This window comes from Drosophila grimshawi, unplaced genomic scaffold (genome assembly GCF_018153295.1).
Source record: "Drosophila grimshawi isolate 15287-2541.00 unplaced genomic scaffold, ASM1815329v1 contig_848, whole genome shotgun sequence".
In the NCBI taxonomy this organism is placed as follows: Eukaryota; Metazoa; Arthropoda; class Insecta; order Diptera; family Drosophilidae; genus Drosophila; species Drosophila grimshawi.
In genome coordinates this window covers 19,046,679-19,066,141 of record NW_025063692.1, presented here as the reverse complement: position 1 = coordinate 19,066,141, position 19,463 = coordinate 19,046,679, and the positions used below count along the sequence as shown (strand labels likewise).

The following is a 19,463-nucleotide window of genomic DNA, read 5'->3' as shown; positions in this document are numbered from 1 at the left end:
GTGTGCCCCATCGACAACAATGTTGAACTTTTTGAAAGCTGTCACAACTAATTTGCATAGATTCGGCACACACACACACCCACACACACCCATCAAATCGTAGCAGTAACCACCGGAACTTGTTGTTTTTGTTGTGCAACAACAGCAACAAAGCAACCGGGTCCTGACAACCCGCATAACTTTTCAATGTACTCGAATTGTTGCATATTTGTTTTTTGATGCCAGTGCATTGATTTTCCACTCCAACTCGAAATTTTCCTCTTTTTCTCTTTTATTTTGTCTATCGTTGTCCAACTCAATATTCATGGCGTGAAAAAGTTTTGCTTCTTGTTTTTTTACAATTCTGATTTTGAAGGGATGTGCTAGAATTTTGGCAATTATTTTGGCACAGAAAAGAAAGCAGTTTTAATGTGTAGTTAGTTGACCTGAACAAGGATCTCTCCGATATCCCAAGCAGAATGTGTTTTTGCAGTCCAGCCAAACTTGGGGGGCGGTTGAAGGTCGCTTCTCATTACGACATAGCCTAAGAAAACGTTGATTCATGTTTCATGTTTGTGGCAATCTGTGGCATCTTTGCAACACACTCATTTGTTATCCAGCTGACATATATTTATTTCGGGCAATGCCTTGATGTCTAGCCACTTTCTAGCCGTCATATCTTGGAAACTATGAGCTAACTTGCAGGTCTCCATTCGGTAGTCTCTTGACCTAGGCCCCAGCAGGCCCCACTAATTGGCCTAGTCCCAATGTTATGTAAATCCTCAAATCGCGCTCACCTTCAACCGCACCACCAAACCAAGCCCCACATTTGAACTTCATCCACTTTGGAGCGTTTTATCTTAATTGCCATGCGACGGCAATTTACATGCGGCGCCACAAAGTACGATACTCTCCACTTGGCGAACAGTCATGTTGAAGCGCTCGCAATATCCTTCAACTTTCTACATATACCCTGTAGTCATAAGAATGGCTAGCTGGCACATCTGACAATATGAGCACTTATTTTGTATCCTAAGGATTATAATCACTATCAAAAATAAGGCTCGCTTTTGATTCCATTCTAAATATAAATAGTCTTAATGTTTGGCTTACAAATACTTTCATATATTTTGCGTTCCTTAATACAGGGTATTTATTGGCGAAACAACCGCCATAATAATTTTGTATGTTGTTTTTTCATTATTGTTGACTCTCATATTTTGTTTTCCCTTCGAAAATGCTCGGAAATTTATGTGCATTTTAGTTGCTGTTGTTGTCGCTTCAAACAAATTGTTGTATACCCTTGCATAGGGTATATTGGTTTGCTTACTAAATAGAATATTTTATAAATAAGTATATCAACCAGTTAGAAGTAAGCAATATCAAACTGATTGTCCAAACCAATCCAAACCTTTGGTTCAAGTTCCATTTGCCAGCCATATCATCATTAAATGGAAGCGTATCCAATCGCGTCCACTTTGATAAGATAACTTTTCTATCTCATGACTTGCTTGTTTGTTTTTGTTGTTACTGGCGCATGTCCTTCAGCCTGCATAAATTTATAGAGCCTTGACTAATTCCTCTAAGTGTTTTATTATCCGTTGCGTGTTGTCGTTGTTTGTTTGCTGTTGTTTTTGTTGCCGTTGCCGTTGCTGTTGCTGTTGCTGTTGCTGCTTGTTTGTGTTAATTTGACATGATTATGTCAGAATGTTTGACAACTTGTCATATGGCGAAGAAAATGCTCTAGCTCAAGCATTGCTTGCAACTTTCTTTTTGACATGACACAGAACCAGCCACACTGTCACCCCACCTCCCTGCCTCCCTCAAGGCAGCCATCCAAGATATGGGCATCCGTCCGTGCTTTGACTGCCTGCGTCCTTGAGGCAGGCGCCACCCAACGGAAGCGGAAGCGGAAGCACATGCCAGGCCAAAGTTTCACTTCACTTCAGTATTGTTATTTTTTTCTTCTCTATTTTTTCATTCTGTTTGCTTTCTTTTGGGCCATTCTTGCGGCAAATTCATTAATAACATTTGTTCGGCAACATTTTGTTGCCCTCCCTTCTCTCTCCGTTCGTGTCGAGAAATATTGTTAAAATGGCGTAAAATTGCCAGCTTTTTCGGGGCGTCAGTTTGTGACACGCGTCATGGGCGTCCTTGCAGACACTTTGGCGGCAAGGCGTCTGCTAAAAAAAAAAGCCAAGCGAAAAAAATAATAGATGAGATGACAAAAAATGTGTCGCAAATTAACCTTTTGGCAGCTGAGCTTTGAGACGGGGCAAGTGTTGTTGATAAATGGTCGGGGCAAACAGGCAAGCAATGAAGAGTCGCCCTTCAAATACATTTCAAGCAATTTCCTATTTCCATACTAATATATTCTTTCTCTATCATTTTGCAGAACAAGTGAACAGCTGCCGTCTGCTGCTGTTGCTGGCGCTGCCACGCCCCTAACAGAGAAAACCGAGACGGCCGTCTCTGTAGTCAACAACAACAAGAGCAACAATAACAACAACAACAATAACAATAAGAACAGCAGCAGCAGCGGCAGCAATGCGCAACAGTCACAAAAATCTCAGCTGCAACCACAAATAAATCAACAGCAATCGAACAATAACAGCAACAAATTAAATGGCCAATCAAATCTCAGTACGAATATTAACAACAACAACAACAAGAACATGACGCCCAGCAGCAGTCAGCAATTGGATGCGAAAAATGGCGACAACAGCCGACGCAGCAGCAGCCTGGAACCGGATGCCGACGATGTCGTCGATCTGGCAAATGGCGGCGCCTTCGAGGACGACATGGAGGCCCTGCTGCCCAGATGCACGCGTCGCTCGAGAGATGAACTCAGTCAGGTCAGTTACTTTAATGACTTCTGTCCAAGTCAAGTCTGGGCAGCATCAAATTATGATAAAATTATGACAGTTACCATTTTGACTAGTTTATAAATAATATATGTATACATGTAGGACTAGGATTTATTTCCTGTTTAGTATTAATAGAATAGTTAAGTTCGACTTTATAAAACAACGACTTATTTCCTCGACGCAACGATAACTTTACAACTTTTGGGTACTTGCAACTTTGACGACTTCTGCACGAACTCGATTGATGCATATGCTACTCTTAGATCACTCCTAACAAAAAAAAAAAATATATATATATATATATAATCGAATATTTAAATGCATAAATTCCATTTTCAAGGAATTTATTATAAGCAGCAAACGCTTGTCACATTTTGGCTTAGCTTCAATCAAAATGAAAATGCTTAGTTGAATGCATTTGTAATGGATTTAATACTTGTTAGCTTAATGGCAGACCAAAGATTAGGTACTTATTATTATATAATTGGAAAACACTTAGCTGCTGACTGAGCAGCCAGGGTGGCATCGGTTTTTGGGCAACTGTTGAGCATATTGATGAGTCCGGTTTGTGTATTTGTCGCACTATTCATAATGGTTTGCCCAGTCCCCGATCCAGACGAACAGTAGGCAGTAGCCTGGGGGCAACCAACAGCAAAGCCGCATGGAATCAGGCTGTCTGTGTAGCACATTAAGTGGCAATTACGCAAGCTGCCAATGGGCCATCAGCAGCAGCAGCAGCAGTAGCAGCAGCAGCAGAAGCAGTAGCTGCTTTTGTCCTTTTGTATGTGGCACTCATTCATTCATAATTTGCTACGTGTTGCCATGCCACCCCATAATCATATTGCTGGCTGGCTGCTGGCTGGTGGCTGCCATAAACTGTGCATCAAATGATTCCCATTTCGACAGATATAAAAATTACAATACACGTTCTCTCTACTCTACTCAACTCACACGTTGTTTGTTCGTTTGTTGGTTGGTTGGTTGGTTCCCTTTGACATGTACCACGGCATACCGAATTCCCTTACTCATTTCCATTATGCCGTCATTATTTACATGCATTCGTGCGTGCTGCGTCTGTCTCCCTCCTGGCATTCTTCATTAATAACTGCGAATCCTTTTCATCATCATCATCATTATTATTAAAAGCGACTCTCCTTTCGAAATGGCCCGACAGGAAATTACAGCCAAGGCGTCGCCATCTAAATGAATAATGCGAAACACTTTACGCGTCGCACAAAACTCTTTTTGACAAGTCAATTTACTAGTTAATTTGATATGCCAACCCAACCCAGACCCAGACCCAGACCCACTGCCAGTACCAGTGCCAGTCGCAATGACAGTGCCAGTCCCAGCTCCACCCGGATAACTTCAACAAAACCCACAATCTACAAACCAAAAGTGCGTTCATCCATAAAGCGTGGCTGCATTCTTGACATGCTGTCTATAATTGTTTAATAATGCGTTAGACGGCAAGCATATTGTAGCTTTGTTGCAGTTCTTGCCAAATTGCATGCTCTGGCTCTGGCTCTGGTAACTGACAATAATCAACTCAGATTGCCATCTAGTCATTGTGGGCGTCATTCTCAAACTGCGTTGCTATGCTGCCAAATTGAATGCACTTTAAAATACAGAAAGTAGACAAATACATCATTTAACTACAGGTAAGAGCATATTGCTCCTTCTCTCATCAAATTGCTGATATTACGAATATTTCGAATATTTTAGATATGTTGTAGAAGTTTCTCAGCTTCTCAGCGTAGGCCTGTTCTTTCCAAATCTCTCAATTGCCACAAACTGGGAAACTGTTTGAAAAATGAAAACATAATAAAATATATCTTTTATATATATATATATTTTGATTATTGTTATGATTCTTGTTATGCCATTTGTTGGATTGTTTCTCGCAATTAACCTTTCTTAAGAAGGCCTCCTTGCTGCCAAATTGCTGCAAATCAGTTTGCAACGTTGCCAAATTTCATGCGCTGCAAGGTAGGCAGCACTTATGTGAAAAATAACTACCTTTTCCAAAGTTTCCAAGTTTTCCAAGGTTAGCATACTGTAGTAATGGAGCTTAGTCCCGATGGCCGTTGGCCAATTTCAAAGCCAAAAACCCAAATGAGAACTTACACACGCTATTAAGTTTGCATGTAGAACACATCTGCGTATGTCCTGTGTCCTGTGTCCTGTGTCGGATGGAGTGGGTGGCAGGAAGTGCACTCACTAAACCGAACTGGGCAACCACAAACGAGTGGGCTGTCTGGACCGCTTTGAATGCATACCCAACTCGAGACACATGTTCACATTTTAATTTGTGTTGCATTTCCTGTTGCATTTGGCTAACGGCAAACCGACAGTAGACTTACGACACACGACAGACGACAAACGACACACACAACATACACAGGACACAGAGAATGCGGCAGCTGCGGGGGCAAAGGAAAAACATCTTCGTTGTCTCGACAGAGGCATAAAATATTGATTTCAATGGGCTTCTGTTGACCAGTTGGTGTTGGTGTTGGTGTTGGTGTTGTGTGGCAGCTGTGACCAGCAATTTCCTCGACGCTTTTTGGCCATTTATGAATATTCAATAAAAAACAAGAGCAACAACAATTGTTGGGCGATAAAAGTGTCTGCTGTGAACTCCTGCTTTGGCCTGGCCACAGCCACAGATAGCTTCAAAGCAGCAGCAACAACAACAACAACAACAATAACAACATGCAACATATGAGCCGCTTGCTGCTGCTTTTGCTGTTGCATGCCCCACTGCCTGTTGTCTGGCAGTGGAAAGTTTTTATCGTCAGCCTGGCGATCAGTGGAGTTTGAGTTTTTGGGTTCGCTTCTGCTGCTGTTGCTGCTGCTGTTGCTGTGTGCTCAACTTTATTACTTTCATTATGCTTCAACCCTGCTGGCATTGCGCCCATGCCTTGCGGCAGCCCCGCCTCCCCATTCAGCCACGCCTCTAGCCAAAGTCCATAAACAACTTTCGAGTCTAATCTGCAGCCACGGGCCATGTCCATGTCCAGGTGCACGTGTACTAATTGCAGCGGTATTAGTGGCGCTTTGTCAGCGGCTTACAGTCAGGGCGCCCCCCCCCCCCCTTCTTCCTCCCCTCCCCTAGGCAACTACCTTATTTTTTTGGTCAGGTTTTAGTTGAGCTTGTCATGTCAGTCGTCCTGCACACGGGCTTTGAGAGTGACTCCTGGCATCCGTAATTTAATACCCTTGCCAAGGGTCTTATAATTTGGTCGCATTGAAGAAGACTTCTCCTTTATATATATATATATATATATATAGTGATCTATGTAAAACTTGTTGGTTTACTAAAATATTCGGGATAAACTCAGCTAGGAATACGGGGTTGGTTTCTTAAATTTTGAAATGAAATTTGGTCTCCAGTCCAGTCCAGTCTCCAAGGGTATGTGATCATCGGCGTGCCTAATTTGGCTGTTTTTATCTTTATTTTGTTGTTGGTTTTTTGGTTGTCCAGTCCCAATATGTTTGCTGATGCCAGCAGCACGATATGAAGCAGACGGGCAGCAGGACAACACCGCAGGATGCTTGTGACACAGCTTTAAAGTCGCTCTAATGAAGTGTGTGCCCCAAAAGCGAAGAATAAAAAGCTTGTGCTTGTGTTGGCTTTACCACAGCTTGAGCTCCATTTCCGTTACCATTTGCAAACTGCAAAGATGTCCACTCATATGTCGAGGTCAACTAACACTCCAAAATGGGGAGTGTTGTCCAGCATTAGTTGGCATCCTGTGCATCATGCGGCAGACAGACTTACGCTGACCGAACTGAAGCTACCAAATTGTTCAGCTCCTTGGCGAGCTTCGCACATCCTTGATGCGCCTAATGGCTGTGACTTTTTGACAGCTACGGCTATGTGTCCTGTGTGCCTGTGTGCCATATCCTGTGTCATGTGTCCTTTTCACATCCATACCCATAACCCCTGCCAGTCGAAGCGAAAACATTTGTCTGTGTCTCGGCATTGGCCACTTTTATGGCCGTAGATTTTATGTCCAGCTTATTACATGGCTTCGATGTTGATTGTATTTGCCTTTGATTCCGACATAAATGTCCTTATTTTCCTAGATTACTATTATATTAGTTTATTCCAAGGTTTGCCCGACTAACTTCACTAAAACGCTGCTCATAATTCATAAATTCGATTGCTGGCAAGCTTTGTTGCAACGTGTGTTTAATTTCCGAATTTCGTTGACAAACTTCATCAAAACGATTCGCGTTGCGTGTCCTTTTTTTTTTTTGAACAGTTTTGCATTGTTGCCAGACTTCAGCAAAGCGCTGTTAATTATGCATTCATAGTGCGACTGGCCACACAACAAATCGACAGCATGTCAACATCACGCTTCAATTAGCCAGTTCCAGCATCTCATTTGGGCCTCTACACACAGCTGCAACGGCTGCTGAAAGACAGACAGAGAGTACATGGATATGAAGAGCAGAGCAGAGCAGAGCATTGGCAGTCGTCCTTTGGTCACAGTAGTCTACAAACTACAAACACACAGACAGGAGGCAAAGGCAGCAGGCACAAGGCACATATGTCACCATCAAGCAAATGTTTCACTGTCTGTCCTCAGCTGTTGTTGTAGTTGTTGTTGTAGTTGTAGTTGTTGTTGTAGTTGTTGTTGTAGTTGTAGTTGTAGTTGTAGTTGTTGTTGCTGTTGCTGTTGCTTTTGTCGCAGTTGTTACCATTGCGGTTTTTTGGCCGCCGCTGTTGCTGCCATTAAATGTAATTCTCTGTGGTTTTTATGGTTTTTTAAAACATTCAACAACATTTTACGTGGCTGCTATTTATCTTTTATTTCGGCACTCACTTCAGCTGCCACACAATCCCCTCAGCTCCAGTCCCCATCTCAAGTTTTATTTGTAGCTCCTGCTGCTGTTGCTGTTGCTCCTGTCATGTCCCTTGCCGTGTCGCCTCGCACGTTCCACATTTGTTGTTGCTGTTGCTGTTGTTAGTTGTGTGCTGTTGCTGCTCTGCGTCAGGCAATAATTCAGTCTCGAGTGCAATTTGGCGACTGCTCACACACATACGCATAGAAACACATACTCAACCACACACAGACATAGACACACACACACACATCCAAATATACACACACACACACATCCAAATATACACACACACACACACACTCACACAGCTTATCTCACTCACCTTTTGTCAAACTATTAGCGCAACGACTGCAAAAGCAGTCATAAATACAAGTGGACTAAAAATTGCAAGGACTACAAAAATAGAATCTGCTCTCATCATATTTATTAAGCTGGATAATTGTACAGATTCTAATTATTAATGTAACAAAGACTAATAATTATGTGCACATCTTTTTTGTGTTTTTTGCCAAAATATGATACTTTTTATGAGATATTGTTGGCTACTCTATTCGAGGAGTTCAGCGATAGGATTCATTTAGAGCTTGCAAACTTTGCTCAGTTTTAGCACTTAAATATCATGTATTAACCATGAAAACCAATAAAGGTACTTAATTTCGATCAGATGTTTTGCCAATTATAAAGATAATTCACAAAATTCACTTTAAATTGAACGAACTTGAAAAATTCAAGAAAGTCTGAATCTTTTTTTTTGTGTGTTTTGGCATCACTTGCCGAAATCTGAAAAGTTAAGATAAATTACAATTAATTATGTGCATGCGGTAAAATAGTAGTAGCATCTCTGGAGTGAGTTCAATCGGTCACAGTAGCTGCTGCTCCTGGAACTCCATCTCAATTTGCAGTGTTTCTTCTTTTTTGCTTTTCGACATTTGTCGCATTTGAAATATTTCATTGCATACTTTTGTGCGGTCGCATTTTATTCTCTTTATTCTCTGCAATGCTGCACTGCAATTTGTTGTGCAATTTATTAGTGGTTGTCTACCCATGCCCTGCCACCTCCCACTCTAGACACTTTGAACAGGTAAATGCATTGCAGTAGTTAGTGTGCTGTGTGCGTGTGTTTCTAGTTGAGATATTGTGTCGCTTGGCTGGGAATTTTTATATTGAATTTGGTTGGCCAAATGGCGAAATTGTTGCCAATATTGGAAAAGCAGCAGGCAGCCAAAACAGACGGGCTAATATTTAACAAAAGGTGCGCTATTTGGGGGCATTTGGGGTGGTGCGCTATTTGGGGGCATTTGGGGTGGTGAGGTGGGAAGTGGGAGGGGCGATGTAGAGTAGAGTGGTAGCAGCAGCAGCAGCAGCAGCAGCAGCAGCAGCAGCAGGAGCAGGAGCATCGTCAATGGCGATTTTCATTTTCAGCCGCCTGAAACGGAAGTCAACTTACTTTCGTTGTCTGGGTTGCAACAGTAACAACAACAACAACAACAACTACAACTACAACTACAATGTCTGCAGCTTGTGTCTCTGTCTGCTGCTGCTTCCTGACCCTGAAAGGTCCACAAGAGAGAGATTCACTGCTTGAAGCGTTCCGGTTGCTCCAGCTGCTGCTGCTGCTGCTGCGTCTACAGCTGTAGATTTGGCTGCTGTTTGTCTGTTCGCGCCGCTTGGCTGGCCTTTGTGTTGCAACATTCTGTTGCAGTCACTGTGTTGTAGACAGCTGAAGCAAAAGCGCCAAAGCCAAAGCGGGCAAAATTTAAAGTCTCGCGACTGTTTGCATTTAACATTAAGCGTACAACCCAAAAACGCCCAACTGCCGACCGACACCAACTGCCGCCTTTAGCCTACCCTTTAGCCAAAATCATACATATTTTGCTGGCACACATGCGACCAGCAAGTAGCAGCAGTAGCAGCAGTGGCAGCAGTGGCAGCAACCCCCAGTGGCACTTGAAAATGCAGTCGGGCTACTTAGAGAGCTTTCCCCAGTGTTCATTTCTGTTCATTTTTTGTGTTGCTACCAAGGGTTGCTGCCAGCCTCAGAAATATGTATGTATTCTATGTATATGCATGGAAAATCTGTAAACAAATGAGAGCTCGGCTAACTTAATAAGTAACGCATTATTGCTGACTGCCTGACTGTTAGACTGTTAGACTGCCGGGCTGCCAGTCTGCCTGTCTGCCACTCGTTGCCCCATCAACAACAATCTTGCTACCGAATAGTTTTATATACACATATATATATATATATATATCTATGCTTGCATAAAAAAAGGACTCGTCGCCTTAATAAGCAATACTTAAGACTTAATGCAGGGCATAAAATATGCGCAGCATTTACCTCACAGCAGTTCCAGTTGCCGCTCGGCTACGCTCTGGCTTGGCGCTGGGCTTGGCACATAAGGGGTAGTCCCGTCGCAACCGCAACCCTGGCAACCCTGTGTGCGTATTTTCTTTCCGTTTTTTGTATTTTTTTTTTGTTTTGTGCTGTGATTTTTGATTTAAGCATAATTTTTGCTACATTCTCGACGCTCTGGGCTTGGCGGGACGTCCTGCTATCCTATTCTGCTGTGTCCTGCTGTGCGCTTTGAAATATTTCAAACATTTCTTCAAGGGATTTGCGCAATTTTCCCTTTTTTTCGCCATTTCTTATTTTATTTTATTTTATTTTTTTTACTGTCTGTCTCTCGCATTTAAATGGTTGGCAAATAAACAGGCAACGGTTTGCAGCATTTCCATTTCTATTCCATTGCGTTTTGTTGTCTTGAGATTTTTACCTCTCTCTCTCTCTCTCTCTATCTCTCTATTTCTCCTTCTCTCTTTATGATTTTCTCATCTCATTTCCGACTTTTGACAACGCGGCGTATGATTAATGCCAGAAAAAGGTCACCAAAAAGGCAACCTGCGAAAAACCCGTTTAATAAATGACATCAAAAATTAAAATTCGCTGCTGGCGCGTAAATCAAATTTCTATTTGCACGCAGATACCAAAGATCGCTATAGAAACATATACTTCATAAAAAAGGTGTCTGTTTGCCTGTGTCTGTGTCTGTGGGTGTGTGTGTGTGTGTGTGTGTGTGTGTGTGTGTGTGTGTGTGTGTGTGTGTGTGTGTGTGTGCCTGGGCAACCTAATTTGACAGTCGGCCAGAAATAACTCAATTAGTGACGCGACCCTTTTGGCCCAGCTACAAGTTTTCACCAGACCCAAACACAAACCAAGAAAAATAATATGTGTATATAAATTTATATATATATATATATATATATGTATATATATATAATGAACAACCCTATCCATGACGCTGTTAGCGGTAACGAGCAAATGAGTGGGTTGAGCTTGGGCTGAGACACGAGGCAACTTGTAGCTGGCCACTTGACATTTTTTTTTGTGTTGCTGGTTTGACTTCTGAAGTGGCAACTGCTACCTTGATTTCTTTTTCGCCTGTATATCAAACAGAAATTTATATTAATAGAGGTAGAATTGATTACATTACCAATGCTATAAATATTCTATGCAGCTCTCTGCCTCTGCATTTATCATCTCTTCTCTACTTGCCAAATATAAAAAAAAAAACTTTCAACTGAAATTTTATACAAAAATCCACTAGAAATTTGTTTTTTTCTTTTGGAAATAACATATTAAAATAATAACAATACAATTTAATAGAAACAAAAAGGGTATCTAATTAAATGTGTTGACAAAGCTCTTAATTCAAATAATTTATTAAGAAAGGAAATGTTTAGTAAAATATATACTCTCTTTTATATATACGAATGAAACTAATAAGTTTGAATATTTGTTAAGCATTTCAATAGGGTATGGCAAGTTCATTGAGTTTTGCATTTTCTATCTATCTATCTATCTTTCAGTAGCATTTTATTTAGACACATTTTTATTTGCATTTGCATTTGTATATTTGGTATATGTTTGCATATATTCAACATTTGGAAATTTGCATAAGCTGTGTGACGCTGTTGCCTTGGCATCAATTTGGCATCACTTACAGTTGGCAAACATTAACAGCACTGTCATCATTACACACACCAAAATGAGGGTGCTGATTACTCAGCCCAACACAACCCAACTCCTCATCGGCCTCATCCTCGTGCTTAGTGTCTACTCCCTGGCCCTTAGTCCTCTATACAGTTGAGCACCCTGGCTGCAGTTTTGGATTGGGGGGGCGGGCGCATAAAAGTATGTTATGGCAAATGTGAGAGGCTTCAACATGAACATTGCCCCGGAAGAGCCGAACATCAAAAGACCGCCCACGGCAATTTTCAATTAAAAACGCCTACGCGAATGCTGCGGAAATTTGTCGGTTTTGTTTTGGTTGAAATGTGTAAGAATGCTGCTGGGTAGATATCTAGATGGATGATGATTCGTTGCTTGTTTGAAGCCTTGCTGGGATGATGAGTACACGGGCAGACTGGCAGACTGGCAGGCGGGCAGACTGGCAGTTGCTCGCGGGCACTTTTAAAGTTGTGCCCAGCAAATTTTGTTGATGGCATGACATGGGAATGCACTCAAGATTTGACAATGTGTATGTTTGTGTCTGTGTTCATTCACTAGTGTGTGTGTTAGGGGCCCTAATATGGCCAACAGCTATATGTCAAGCAGGCAGAGACAGCAGTTAAGACTGCGTATGCCAAGATGGATGCGAATATCCTGCCACTGCCACTTTCTATGGCCAGCCAGCTTGAGAGGTGCTTCAGAACGCAACTAAATGCGGTCGAGTAGATTTCTGTTGTTCTTGTTTCTGTTTTCTATTCTCTATTTTCTATTTCTTAACAGGTGCGCCTTTAAGATGGATAAGTACGTAGTACTTCAAGAAACAAGACGCACCCAACGAATCCATTCCGAATCACACAAAAGTCAACCCCAACCAGACAGTTCAAGCTGTAGAAAGATATATAGATATCAGAATAAAATTGAATAAAACCGCAAACTTAATTAATTTTAAAATAAGCGAGCTTAATATAAGATTATGTGCTTTTTTGTAGCACTGTTTACCTCCCTCTACAACAGGCTGAAAGAAGTATCTGCGACTCCACAAAGAATATATATTGTCGATCAGCATCAACACCAGAGCCCAGATAGCTAAGCGTGTTCGTCTGTATGGAAAAAGAATCTTGGAGACTATAATGGCCAGAGATCCAATTTATTTAATTATATCGATAATTTCGCCCGTTTTAAAATATATATTTACTTTACAATTTATTTATAATATGCCTGGTTATATTGATATTACGGCTCAAGTGGGTTCAAGGATTCTCCTAGTCTTCTTACATGTTACTCATACTTTAATTTGATTTTTAGTGTCGAGTCAAATGTTAGCTTTCATTTTAAGTGGATACCCAAAAAAGATACACATTTAAAATTAGCATAGACAAGGCTTGTTATTTGCATATTTAAACTATTAGTTGTGGCTCGCATACTTAATATCTTTTTTGTTTACTCTTTGCTCCTCTTATCTGATCCTTAACAGTCCCGCACATCTCTCGTGTCGAGCTCGGAGGGCGGCATCCTGGCCGAGGGCGAAACATCCAGCGAGGAGAGCTCTCGCGATTCCAGCGACAATTCGCCGCCCTGTGATCTGGGATTGATGGAGCGACTGCTGCTAACGCATCCAATGTGGTTTCTGCCTGGCATCCAGCGTTCCGGGGCCGTGCATTTGCTCCAGGGCAAGGAGGAAGGGGTGAGTGAAATTATGAATTTATTGATTTCGTTAAATGAGACAATTGCTGTCGTATGCACAATCTGCAAATAAACAAATGCGGACAGGCGCTTGATTAAATCAGCAAACACATCTGACCACAATAATTTGCACACGATTTGCAGCTCCCAAAAGAAAAAACAAAACAAATAAAATAAAATAAAGTAAATAACGCGAACAAAAAGCGTTGCATATAAACGGGCGCATTTGCATGAACAAATTGCAATCAATTAACGTAAATCAGAAATGCGTGCTAGCTTATGGGGCGTGCAAAGTAGGGGGAATGTAGGGGGAAGGGGGTTGGGGCGGTGAATAGGGATTTGCGGTGCGTGTCCTGGACAAATATATACACACAGATTCATTAATATGACGACAGCGACAACAATGCGAAGCCCTTTTAATTGTAAATGTATAAAGATAAACAAAGAAATGTTGCCAGCATTGGACGCAGAAGGACGACCAGAACGACCGTCCAGGATGCCAGGACTCGCTCTGCTGCGCTTGCAAATTCATTGAAATTTATCTGGCAGACAACGCTGCTGTGCTACGAAGAATGGGGCAATGCGACCAAATGGGCTACATGACAAAAGGCGACGAGAGACAAAAGCCAGCGAAATGCGATTCACATAGCCACTAGGGGAGGGTTGCGGGGAGTGGAGAGCGGAGAGCGGGGTAAGTGTAGCTATTGGATTGGATGCTGGTCATTTTGTGATTCAAGGCGCTTTGCATAGACAATTGAAATTACAACGAGCGAACAGGAGAAACGCCCAACAAATTGTACAGATTCAATAAGTTTGCCAGCCGGACCAAGTCGCTGCTGTGTCCTTCTCAGCAATTATCACGTGTACAGCAGCCAAGCGGACAGACACGCAGACAGACAGACGGACAGACAGGCAGATACAGACAGGCTGAGAGGTTGGCTGGCTGGACAGACAGTCTGTCTGTCTGTCTGTCTGGATAGCCAGCAAATGCATAGATTGAATGAATGCTTGATCGAATCGCTCGAATGCCAACTAAATTGCTTGCCATTTATTTAGCCCGAGGCGCACTTTAGTCGAGCACAATTCTCAAATGAGAGGCATGGCACAAATGCAACACGATTTGAAAATTATTATATGCTCGCTTACATACATATTCTCTGTATATTTGTATATATTCATAAAAGCAAAGCATCCATTGCTGTACATTCAAAATGATATTTTAAGCCCAGCACACGATTATCACTGAATTTATCATTTATTTATAAAAACAATTTGACTCCGAATGGGATGCCCAACTATAGAATATATATATATATGTATAAATATCATATATGTATATAAGTTGTATATATATATGTATATGTACACACTATGTATGTGTTTGTATTTACTCTCTTAACCATTTTAATCACAAAGTTTCTTTGACAAACTCAACTTCAACCCGCAGCAATGGCAACAAAAATAATTAAAATTCAACTGTTTTTTGCATTTGCATGAAAGTAGAATTAAAAATTGTGGTTTGATTTTGTTAAGGCCTTCAGGTAGTTGGCATGGATGGCTTCAAGTCCAGAGCCATACAAATGGCACAAAATCAAGGCAAAGGCAAATTTTCAATTACGAAACTTTGTGCAAGTTTTGCTTGAATTGTGAATGCGAAACTTTAAATTGTCGAGCACTCGCCATTGTGAGCGTGGCACGCGACGACAAGTCCTTGCTGCAGTCCTTGAGGGGCACTACACAATCAAATGCGGAACATGCCGAAGCAGCAGAAGAAGGAAGCTGCTGCTGCTGCTCCTGCAAAAAAAGTGAAAAGCGTTTTTCAGCTCGGCAATTTTCAATTGTCGAACGCGTCGCAACAATGGCGCATTGATTGCTGCAGCGCATTGCTCGGCACGGGATGGATGGGGGGTGGTGCAAAAAACTTTGTACTTTATGCCAACTGCCTGCGCCTTCAGTCTATCTCTCTCCCTATCTGTGGCACTCTCTCTGTCTGTCTGTCTCGATGTGGCTCACTCTCGCTTTCTTGCCATTTGCCTATTGAAACGCTAATTGCATGCGTCAGCGTCGACGTCGCTGCCGGCAATTACACGCACCAACACTACAACAACAACATTACTGTCCGCCAGCAGCACCACCTGCAACACCAGCAGCACCCCGCCCGCACCACCAATTTGAATTGGTTGCATGAGTTGGTTGCTACGCATTTGTTTATGCGTTTAATAAAAAAGTATTTGCATAATTGAAATTGAAATTGAAGCAGCCGCTTCTAGTGGCTACAATCTGGCTCAAACCACCAAGCGCCCCCCCTCCCCAGCTCACTTCTCGTAGCGTGTATTGAATTTGACCCTCTGTATAAACTGCATTGGTAAATGTTTGTAATTAAAAATCAATCAATATGTTTGAGCTGCGAATGCGGCTAACGTTTCTGCCCATTTGTGGCAACACATGTGGCTGCAACAACAAGAACAACAACAACAACAAAGACGAACAACTTCCGCCGTTAACATTGGTCCATTTGCCTGCCTGGTATTTTAATTACTTGTTTTTGCCGGCTATCCTGCGTTTCCATCTGTCGATTTCCTTCCATTCTTTTTTTTTTCTCTATACTCTACGCGACTCCATCAATCATAAACTGTTTGGAGCGGGAGATGAAAGTTGAAACCTGGTCGACTTGCCTGCCTGCCCGGTCACATGTGCGTGCAGCATGTGTTTGTTGTTGTTGTCGTTGTCGTTGTCGTTCTTACTTCCTGTTTTTATGCCCCATGAAACGGACACAAAATGAATATATGGATAAGGCTTCAAGCTGCATATGACAGCTAGAAGCAGACACTTTCAACTCTGCAGCAGCGTTTGTCTATATTGAGGAGTCCATCTAGCTATAGCCCTCTTTTATTTATTGTATTCAACAAATTTGATTGCTAATCGAATCTATTTCATCACATGTCGCATCATTTTCGACTCTCCTAAAAAAGAAAACACATTTTATGAGCAAAGTTCTGCATTTTTTGCATGGTTATTTTTTTTATGTATTGGTAATGATTTTCTACAGAACAAAGGGTATCTGCTAGTCGCGCACTTAACCTGGTATATACAATTTTTTCTCCACCATTTGGCGTCATTTGGACTTGTTATGCTGACCACAAAATGTAATTAGCACCAAATGGTGAACGGTGAATGGTCAATGATGAAGGTTCCACGTCTGCATCGCATTAAAGTTTTTGGTCAGCTTAGCCGGGCCAGCAGCCAACTCATCATTAGCCATGTTAGACGGTTGGAGTTTGCCGTAAAAAAAAAAAGATGCACCACATGACGTATGCGCAATATTCAACTATTTGTGGCTGCATTTTGCATTTTCTTTTGGCAATTTTTTGTTGTTGTATTTTTGTAAAATTGATTTATGCGTCAGTTGCATTCCGGCCCAAAATGAACTTGTTAAGCCAACGCAGCCAACGCCAAATGCATGCAACATCCGCCTGGCCAGCTACTGTTGTGCTTTGGCTGCTTAAATGGCCAATAGACAAGCGAACAAAGCAATCAAATTGATTTTTTTCACCCAATAGCCATGGCATTTTTTGGGAACTTTGTCGTTTGCCATGTGTGTTCGATGTGTCAAACGTTGGCCGCAGGATGAGAGGCGACTGGAGTTGGGCAGCGCTTACAAGCCAAAAAGCCGAAACAAAAAAAATATATAAATAAAAAAAAGAAAAAATAGCAGCAGCAGTAGCAGTAGCCAAAATGAAAGAAACAGTAGCAGCCACATAGGCGCAGACAGTTTTTATTTATCACCCGCAGTGCAGGGTATCAAGGGCGGGCAGGCCCAGTCAGTCAGTGGTTAGAGTATGCCATCAACAACAGGCTTGAAGGTTGGCACCACAGCAGCAGCAGCAGCAGCCACAGCTGATGAACGATAAGGCCGCAGACAGCTGCAGTGTGGGTGCCTGTGTGTGTGCCTGTGTGTGTGCCTGTGTGTGTGTGTGTGTCTATATAGAGATATTCACACATTCGGGGGTAAGTCCAGATGACAACCAAAGCCAAAAAAGGGTTGCAAGCCAGCGACACCATTGAAACAGGCACACACAAGCCCACAACTAAGTAGGGAGCTCAATCGAACAGCACTCATAAGTTGGATAGTTAACATACCATAAACACTGCTGGAGTGTTGCCAACTTGTGTTGGTATGCGTGTGTACACATTATGGCAGTTCATCCAGAATGAGACCGGAAAGAACAGCACGTTTGCTGTCAGAGTGTGAGAAAGTGGGAAACTGAGTATGAGACATGACTTCATTTGACACCATCAGCGATAACAAACTCATCTCCTTTCGCTGGCATTCATTTCATTCCTCAATTCGAATAAGCTCACATTTAACCAACTCCCTTTTTTTTATTGGGAGAGATCTAAGGGACCTAAGGATCTCAGCTGTGTACAGAAAGAAAAAAAACCTGAATTCACTTTTTAATCACTCACCTTTAATCAAATCCAAGATATATATAATTTGACTTGAAAATGCAATATCAAATGCAGTCAATTATATTATAACTATCCATATCCATATATAAATGATTTAGGCTTTCATCAGTGTCAAGAATTGAGAGGCATCCTACTTAATCTAACCTAAATATCTGAAACTCTTAACGTAAATCGGTGTTAATTTTACAAGCAGATGCAATATAAATTTTGACTTAGATGCAGCATAATTGAACTATTGCATTAATTGTTCTTTAAGAACTCTATGCATTCAGCTTTAAATATTAAAATTTCAATTAAAATCATGAATGTGTCACACGTGGCGTATGCGTAATACGACAAACGCAGAGCAGAGGGGAACTCTCAGAATGCATTTTGGCTATACTCATGCAACAGCACCCAACAACAACAACAACATGGACATGGACATGGACATGGACAACAACTACCAGCAGCTGCAGCAGCAGTGGCGACACATTGTGCTAATGAATTATTAACAAAATTTATAATTGAAAGCCGTTTGGCAAATGAGTTTAATGCACTTGCCCAGCACCCAACAGCTAAACTGAGACGTGCGTGTGTGTGTATGTGTGTGTGTGTGTGTGTGTGTGTGTGTGTGTATGTGTGTGTGTGTGTGTGTGCGTCTGATGAAGCCCATGATGAAAAGGCGAAATTAAAAACGAAAGCCCCGAACGAAACCAACGGAAATCAAGGGAAATCAGCTTAAGGCAATGGGGTTTCATTCATACGAACATTTCACTTGAATGGGAATGGGATTGGGAAGGGGGAGGGGGAGGGGAATGGGTAGGGGTAGGGGAAGGGGAAGGAGAATGGGAACAGCGACCGGCTGACTCTTGAACTGTGCAACGAAAGCCGCTTAGTGGCCAAATGCAATGATATCAGAGTGTGTGGGCTGTAGGGGTGCTGGGGATTGAAGCTTAGCGGTTGGAATGGGTTGTGGCAGAGAGAGAGAGAGAGAGAGAGAGAGAGAGAGAGAGAGAGAGAGAGAGAGAGAGAGAGAGAGAGAGAGAGAGAGAGGTCAGCCAAGTAGACAGCAAAAGGCAAATGAGAAGGCACTGATCCAAGCCAACTGACTGCGGCAAAAACCAAGAAGGGAAATGTGGCAACAACAATGGCAACTCAGAGACAGAGAGAGAGGGAGAGGAGAGAAAGAGAGGGAGGGAGAGAGAGTAACGGGATCTATGGTTGTCCATTGTTGGACTTTGGCTTCAAATTCAATTTGCTATGCAAAGAAAGCGAATCGCAAGTAAAACAAAAAAAATACAACAAATCCAAATGAATGTCAATGAAATGCAAATGGTGAAAAGTAAGCGAGAACGCATTGGGGGGAATGGGGTCTGCAGTGAGGGTTGATAACCGATGAAGCCACCCACTTTCCCCTCCCCCTTCCACTCTCCCTCCGTTGTCTAGAGAGACGGACGAGACGTCTGCCAGGCCACATGCCACATGCCACAGACACAAATCGCCATTCTCGCTGCTCACATTACCAATTTGAATAAAATATGAGATTTTTATTATACTTATAAAGAGTATGGCTGAGGGTGGGGCGCGCGGAGGAGGGGAAGGGGGGTTGTTAGGGT

General features: G+C 42.2%; 1 protein-coding gene across 1 annotated transcript in view; it reads left to right on the top strand.

Moving 5' to 3' along the window:
- Nucleotides 1-19,463, top strand: part of LOC6565102 (protein sprint) — a 56,175-nt gene that overhangs the window by 21,960 nt on the left and 14,752 nt on the right. Inside the window, exons 3-4 of the mRNA XM_032738073.2 lie at nucleotides 2,375-2,834; nucleotides 13,187-13,396. Coding sequence (XP_032593964.1) covers nucleotides 2,375-2,834; nucleotides 13,187-13,396 — 670 coding nt within the window. The remainder of the gene's footprint in view (nucleotides 1-2,374; nucleotides 2,835-13,186; nucleotides 13,397-19,463) is intronic.